Source organism: Sorex araneus, chromosome X, assembly GCF_027595985.1.
Source record: "Sorex araneus isolate mSorAra2 chromosome X, mSorAra2.pri, whole genome shotgun sequence".
Lineage (NCBI taxonomy): Eukaryota > Metazoa > Chordata > Mammalia > Eulipotyphla > Soricidae > Sorex > Sorex araneus.
This window is the reverse complement of record NC_073313.1, coordinates 340,454,774-340,463,069: the sequence shown is the minus strand read 5'-3', so window position 1 is coordinate 340,463,069 and position 8,296 is coordinate 340,454,774. Positions and strand designations below refer to the sequence as shown.

The following is an 8,296-nucleotide window of genomic DNA, read 5'->3' as shown; positions in this document are numbered from 1 at the left end:
TACAATCATGTCTTGTAACACAAAAGAATAACATATATGAAAGTACTCTTTAATTCTCAGATGCCTGGTAAATAGAAAATATATTTAATTTGGGCTGCAAAGATAGTATAGGGTTTAAAGCACTTGCTTTTCATGCAAATAACTCATTTGATCCCTGTCACAAGCATTTCCAGGAGTGATCCCTGAGCACAGAGCCTAAAGTAAAGCCTGAGCACCAACAATTAGATGTGGCTTAAACCAAATAATAATAAACAAATACACTTGCTTTGCTAAAGGTAAAGCATTTATTTTTGCCCCAGTGAACATTCTATTGGCATTATAATGAATAGCTAATTCAATTAGTATCAACTCTCATAGCCTATAAACATTATATTGAATGTTATATAATAATGTTATAATGAAATTTTACATGGAAAGTTGTAATTTTAAAACTAAAATCAAAATACAAATCAGAACAAAATCCTTCTACCATTTAGCAGAAAAATGGCTCAGAGTGAAAAAGGAACTTAGAACACTGTACAGAGAGCCTCCCCATTTGAAGCGCTGAACATAGATAAGTGCTTCTAACGTTAATTGATATGCATTCATGAGATCATCTTCAACTATGAAAATGCGAAATTTCATATTCAATTTAAAGATTCACTTCTATGTATATTTCAGATATATAATAAAATATATATCTAAAATAGTATCCATGGATAATGCAAAAATGAACAAAAGTAGGTATCTTAAGAATTTGTTATTTTCTGCAAGATTTCAACAACTGAGTTGATTGGGGGCACCGGGTCCTTGGGAGAGGGAAGTGGGTACAATGGTGATAGCTGTGGTATTGAAATTACGTACATGAGAAATCATTAACAATATTACAAATCACAGAATCTCAATCAAGTAAACTATAATTTGAACATTGCTATCATGCCTGAGTAGTGAGCAATCAGTTCTTACATTTCCAATCAAAGGCAAAATGTGGATATTTTCAATAAGACGTATTTAACGAAAATGTGTTAAACAAAATTTTCCAGTTCTATCCAACCACCCTGGCAATTCTGTGTCTTTTGTGTAAAATGACTGTTCTTTCTTATAACTTACAAAAATATTTGAGGAGTATCACTCACAGTTGCATTTGAAACTTTTTTTTCTAAGAAAAACTTTACATGGATTTTGTAAAGAAAATCTATTCATCCTTGACAGTTTCTTTTGGAGATTTGGCTTTCATATATAAAGGTGAACCACAATTTTACGTATTTCTATCTCCTGAAGTACCTTTCTAATCAACACAACAGAAACATAAAACACAAGGAACAAAACCATTTGGCATATGCTAATACATGTTAAATAGCTTTTAAAGAAGTAGACTGGACACCAACGTTTCACTTCTAAATATAGTGCAATTCTAGAACACACTCCACAACGGAAACAACTGAAGGCAGAAAAATGACTTTACAACTAAGCTGCCGTTGGCCTTTCAGAAACTGAGTCCAATCTACACCTACAGGCAACATGTTTTCAGTTGTTCGGGTACTTTTTCTCTTTAAGTCTTTCGATGTGGCCGTACACCTTCAGGGCCGTTCCCAGCTTCAGATCCATGTACTTCACCATGGCGTCACTGGTGAGGAGCAGCAGGGCTTCGCCGTCGATGTCGTGCTCCCGGAAGAGGTCGGCAAGAGGGCCGAGGCTCTCAGCAAAATTTTGTTTCAGAAACAGGCTCACTTCATCCACGGACCAGGTCGCAGGATCGGAAGGGCTGCGGCGGGCTCTCGCTGAAGAGCCTGCCTTGGAGAGGAGGCGGTAGAGAGATGAGCAGGTGCTCTGGCTGCGTCTCTTCAATCCCAGCGGAGTGGTGCTCGCCGTCGGCTCGGGGTGACCCGTCAGAGGCTGCTCCCCTACGGGCAGCACCGTTTCGGGGAAGGCTGCAGGAAGCCGGGCCGCAGGGTGGCGGCTGCCGGAGGGCTGGGAAGAGGGCCCCTCGCCCTTCAGCTTCTCCTCGGAGACGAAACACGGCGGCAAGGAGCGTGCAGCACGGGAGGAGAGCGTCGGCGGATCCTGAGGCCCTCTGGGCTTCTCCTGCTGCGCCTCCATCAGAGCCCCCTGGGTGGGAGCTGAGGCTTCCGCGGGAGAAGCCTCGTTGTTCGTTCCCTCCGCCCTTGGCTGCATGACCAGCAGAGCCCGGCGGCCACCCGCGCGGGCAGGGAAACCGCAACGGTCGTGCTTCTTTCTGGCCCTTTGGTATTTGAGCCTTAGAGAGAGCGGGTAGCTTAAAGTTTTGTAGGAGAAGAAGCCAAACGCCCTGTGGCTCTGCCACACCGATTTCACTTGGAGACGGTGGAGTTTCAAGACCTTGCCCCGGATGACGTTGAACTTCTTATCCAGCGTCTGAATCGAATCGCGGATGATCCGGCAGTGGGTCAGCACGTCCCCAACCGTTTGAGGTCGTTCTTGGCACGGCGTTTCCGGGAGCACGTCTTCCACGTTGAAAAGCGGGCAAGGTTTCGACTGGTAGGCATAAAGGGCAGGGCCATCTTCATCGCTGTAGTCCGTTATTCGTGTTCTGATCACATCGATTTCACTGGAGTCGCTGGACATTTTCAGGCGGAGGCGATCACACCTTCTCAGCGGATCTTATCGCTCTAAGAAGAGCGTTTGCCTGTCGAGTGGTTGACTCACACAGGTCTGCTCAATGTCCTTCTCCTGCTCTGGGGCCGATTCTGCCACAGCAGCTGCGCGATGGCGTGTGATTCTGGAAGCCAAGGCCCGTGCCGGGAGAGGCGGCCTGCTGCAGGCGAGGCGAGGCGAGGCGAGGCGACTCGACGCTCGAAGGCCGTCTTCACGCCGGAAGTTGGAAATCTCGCGAGGTCTCGTGAGGTGCTCCCGGAAGTTCTAAATTCAGTCGTGCGGAAAAGTTGTCAAGTAAGGACACGTTCCGATCTGAGCTTTTTTATTTGTAGAGTAAGACAGAAAATTTTGTCACCAAAACAACAATCTAGGTTGCAGAACAGTTCTGCAAACTGGATGAATTCTTCCCTAGGGCTCATCATTTAGCAATATGACAACATAAATTTTTTTTTAATTTACTTTTTGGTAGAAAGGAGAAGATGTAAAGGGATGGTACGTTATAAGCAGCTGTTGTTCTTTATACTAGGAAATGTGTTCATGATATCAGTGTTTAAGAGGGTCCATATTGGACACCTTAGTGTCCTCTTCTTTGCGCATAAAAAATGCTTTTTTGACTAATGACTAAAAAAAGTGGGAGCTTTTATTTAGAAATAGTCTATGTAAGGATAAAAAATAAGGGTAGTATCCTTGGCAATTTCATATCTCAAGTCTATTCTACCTTTAGGCTAGTCGTTTAAAAGAACATTGGCTTTGTATAGAAACATTCAAAATTGAAACTTTAAAATTATGTGTAGCAACATAGTCAAACAAGTAAACTTAGCTAATATTCTTTTTTGTAATTAAAATTATACCTGACTTTTTGAACCTTTGGATCAAGTTACATTTTAAATATAATATAGCCTAGATAGGTCAGTGATCTAATTTCATATTCTTAACAGATTTTTAATAGCATAAGTCTTATGTCTGAATATTTGGCTGCAATATCTCATTCAAACAATTTTAGGATCTTAAAATTGAGGCGAGGGAAAAACTGGTTCAGATGTATAAGCTATGTTTCACAGTTACTGAAAAAGGGTGAACTAATTTATTACACACCTGGGCACAATGGCGGGAAGCAGGGTAAACTCTCAAAAAAAATGAAGTGACTTGAGTAAGGAAGTGGCTTTTGTCACTAGGGTTAAACAGTGTCTACTCATCGTTATTAGATTCCTAAACTATGAAAGCCTTACTATTTATGAAATATCACTATAATTCAAAATTGTCAATAATAATTCCTCATTTCTCTTTATTCAGACCATTGTAAAACTTTAGTTAAAATATTTTACAAAATTTCAGAGTTTTATATTTTGTTAACCAAGTTTGGTATAACTGTTAAATGTTCTACTTTTCAAAAAAGTGAACATTTTATTTTATGTTTGTAATTTTGTTATGTTCTGGGGCCACATCCAGTGGAACTCAAGGCTTACTCCAGGCTCTGTATCCAGGGATCACTCATAACAGAGTCCAGGAATCATATGGGGTTGCAGGGATCAAACCAGGGCCACTGTATGCAGGTCCAGCCCAAAATGTGAATATTTTAAATAATACAGACAATTCTATAGCTCTGTAATTATTGACATTGTATATTGAAAGTTAATAATATGTAAAGGTCTCCTGTTAAGTACCATAGATCATGCTTATAGTAAATCATAGACTTTTTAAAAATTAAAGATTGCTAATCAGACTGCTTGTTTCCTTAGAATTGAACCTAACTATTGTCTTTAAATTTTTTCTAATATATGTTTTAAAGTTAATAGTTTGGGGGCCAGAGATATAATAGAGGAAAATAGGTACTTGCCTTGCATTTACCTGATCCCAGTTAGAATTCCTGACACCACATATGGTCTCCTGAGCACTGCTGATCTCCTGATCACCAGAAGTGATCCTGACCACAGAACCAGGAGTAAACACTGAGCACTCTCAGCACTATCAAAAACCAAGAAAAGTTAAATTAGTGTCTTTAATCAAATTGATGAATACTATGAGTTCTTTTTACTTATTTTTTTGCCAAGTGTAGGCAGCAAGTGTTTTTAAACAGAACGTAGAGCTAAAGTTGGGAGTCATTTCACAAGATATACTACCATCCATCACACTTCTAGGAATTTGCTACTTTCCTATGCTTTATTACAGGCAATTTTTCCTCATCAGATATGTTTATGAGTATTTACTTCTAAGACCGTGTATTAATAAAAAATTAGAAAAATGCAGATAGTTACAAATAGAAATATGTTTGATTAAGAAATATTTATAATTGTGGGTCTGGGGTGATAGCACAGCAGGTAAGGCGTTTGCCTTGCACGTGGCCAACCAGGGTTCGATTCCTAGCATCCCATATGGTCCCCTGAGCAACAACAGGAGTAATTGCTGAGTGCTTGAACAAGAAGAAACCCCTGTGCAAATCTGGGTGTGAACCAAAAGGGAAAAAAAGAGAAAGTTTTATAATTGTAATAAAATCAGTTTAAAGTTTCATGTGTGAATAATGAATAAAGTACTTTGTGGTATGTGTCTCTAATAGCATATGCATATGCAATTTAAATGCACATTATAGATTAGCATTGAAGATGAACTTAGTTCATCATGTGAAAAATTTTTTAAAAATTGCTGTGGTCTGTAGAGATAGCTTAATGGGTTACAGTGCATGCTTCACATGCATGAGGCATGCATGATCTCCCAGCCCATATGATGCCTTGAGCACAACCAGAGTGACCACAAAGCACAAAGCCTAGACTAATACTGAGCCTCACTAAGTGTTGTACAACCACGAAAGATTAAAGAAATCAATAAATTTTTAGGGGGTCTGAAGAAATAGTACAATTGGTAAGGCATTTGCCTTGCACATATATGACTGACCTAAGTATTTCTAGAATCATGTATGTTCCTCAAACACAACTAGTAGTGATTCCTGAGCACAGTGTCAATAGGAAGTGATAACCACTACCAGATGAGACACAAAAATCAAATAAGTAAACCAAAAATTTATAGAATATTTATCATATTCTTCTTTAAATAGAAAAGTATGAACCATATATTACTGTCTCAATAGTTTTATCACTTGCTGGTGCTGTAGGGATTATATTTTCTTTATATTATTTACTTATCATGATTTTTAACTTGTGTCTTTTACCTTGAAAGTTTGAAAACTAATGATTTCATGTAAATTAGAACAAATTATTGCCTCATACTTAGAATCTTTGGTGTGAATTATAAAGCATTATGGCCCTGTAAAATATATAATCATTGTTAATTTTTCTTTTTATAATTCTGAATTGTTAAAGTTATATTAACTTAAGAATTCTCTGTTTCTTACTTTTAATAGTAATTTTATAATTTAAAGTCATGAGAACACCTGTTAAAGGCTATTTTGAAAATGAATACTGTCAGTTAATCTATTTAAAAACGTATTAACAGTTGCCATCAAAAGAAATTTTAAAACATTCTTTTTGTTTTCCAAAATGATGTCTTAGTAATATATTCCAGATAATAATACTTATAAGATCTTGGTTTTTATGTGGACCTGAAATCATAACTAAAAATATAATCATTATGTATTTATGATTTTGAAAGTATGTTGCAGCATGTAACTTTCTTATGCATGTTGTATTCAGGTTCATCATAATGTCCTTATTTTAATTACATCAACAATGACTCTCTTCCAGTCAGTTCACCTTGTTGCCTTCCTGAAAAACAGAATGAAAATTGAGTTATGATATTTTGTTTAAACGGATTTATTAGCTTATGTTTCTGTTCTTTTAAGGCCATCTCAGGTAACTCTATCTTAAAGGCCACTGTTCTGTGACATAGAGATAACTAGGGCCTCTGAAATGTAATAAGTAACTCTAATTTTGAATGAGTCCTCATGAATTGTCTCAAATTGGGCCAGTAAGGCAGGGAAATGTGGTGCTTACATGGTTTAATGTATTCAGACTACTGCAGAGAGTGGGTATATCCTTTGGAGAAATGGTTTTGTGTGGGTAAAATCTGGCAGTGATAATGAATCTAGGGAAGAACTCTTTTGCTCCGGAAGTGTTAAGATGGGAACATATAACAGTTGTTGGTGGTACTTGCAGCCTTTAATAAATTAAACATCTTTATATTTATCTCCTTTTTAAGTATAGAGATTCCTTCTGACTATGCACATGTTCATACCATAGATGGATACATTTGTTATTACCTAGAAATGACCCAGAGTTGTAAGACTACACTTCAGTTGAACTTAATTTGATTTTGTGTAGATTATTAATTAATCTCTAGCAAAATGAGTTAATCATATCAGCTTTATGCATATTTCAAAAGACATTACTGAAGATAAAAATAATAATTTTAATAAGAATGACTTTGGAATCCTTTGCTCAAGACAATATTACAGCCATCTAGGTGTTTTTTTCCCTCTCTCAAAAATCAGTATATGCACATGTGCTTACTATGTCCTTTTCTAATTTCCTTGTTAGTCTCTCTCACTCTTAGTAAGCCCACAGCATCTCTTAAACAGCCCTCCTTTGACCTTATGATATTGACTAGTATGACTAAATTTTTCCCATTTTCTTCCATGTTTTAATCTCCTATTTATATGTTTTTATCTTCTTGGTTGCCATGTTTCTCAAATAGGTTTTGTCTCAATCCTTTTGATTTCCTTACTTGCTCGTTTAGAGTTGGTTCGACTCCAGTGTGTTTTTACGAAGTGGATTTTGCCAGTCACTAGACATTAACATGCTTCCAAATTTAGTGTATGGAATTTTAGACAATTTCATTTCTTCTAATTTTCTATTCCCTCCAGAATGTTGGACACAGTTGACTATTCTTGTTTCTTAAAGTACTGTTTTGGGAATAGTTATTTCACACATTACTGGTGTTTTGTTATGATGTTTTTCTGCCCACCTTCTCTCTGTTTCTGTCTGTCTGCCTGTCTGTCTGTCTGTCTGTCTCTGTTCTCTGTATCTCTCCTCCTAGTTTTTCTGGTGACTTTTGTAAACTATGGAACTTTGAAGCTTCTACTTACTCAATACTAATGTTCCATCATCATATTTTTATTTTTATCTCAGATAACCGAATACCATGCATGCACAGACAGTTTCAAAATGCACATCTAGAATCCAGACAAAATATTACTCTGAAGTCCATGACCAGATACCCACAGACTTATTTATTAAAAGTAAATTAAAATTTAAAATAGAAGCAGAAACCACGTTTCTGTCCACATTTAGTTACGTTTCTTTTTCCTCCACAACCTCTGTTCCATCAATGTTCATCCTGAGTCAAAGCCACGCATCTTAAATTATTTGCTCTAAATTTGCTGCAATCATTCTCTCCTTTAATAATTCTCTAGATCAATTTTCTCTTTTCTGTCAAGTTTATAAGTAATGCATTCACAGATTTCTAATCACTCCTCCTCACAAGTTCAGAGCCGCCAATCTAATTCAAATCTTTCAGAAAATCTCCCCCTTGCACATCCCCAGACAGAGACTTTCAGGGATTCAAGGTGATCTGGACTCTAGACTCTCTTAGCATTGTGTTTCCTTGGGATGGGAAACCAAATTTTTATCATCTCAGGGACAGTTTGTATATTTTCTTCAAGCTGAAATATTCCCTTTTTTCTGCTGGCTGGCTTATTTATGCCTTCTTTTATTGTATATATATATATATGGGT

General features: G+C 37.5%; 1 protein-coding gene across 1 annotated transcript; it reads right to left on the bottom strand.

Annotated features, from left to right (window-relative positions):
* Window positions 1–1,506: 1,506 nt before the first annotated feature.
* Window positions 1,507–2,583, bottom strand: LOC101557710 (sex comb on midleg-like protein 1). The gene has a single exon (XM_004609418.2). The coding sequence runs from the start codon at window positions 2,581–2,583 to the stop codon at window positions 1,507–1,509; it is 1,077 nt and encodes a 358-aa protein (XP_004609475.2).
* Between the last annotated feature and the right edge of the window lie 5,713 nt (window positions 2,584–8,296).

Bases quoted from the DNA above. Each gene is read 5' to 3' on its own strand.
- LOC101557710 (XM_004609418.2), bottom strand. From the start codon at position 2,583: ATGTCCAGCGACTCCAGTGAAATCGATGTGATCAGAACACGAATAACG.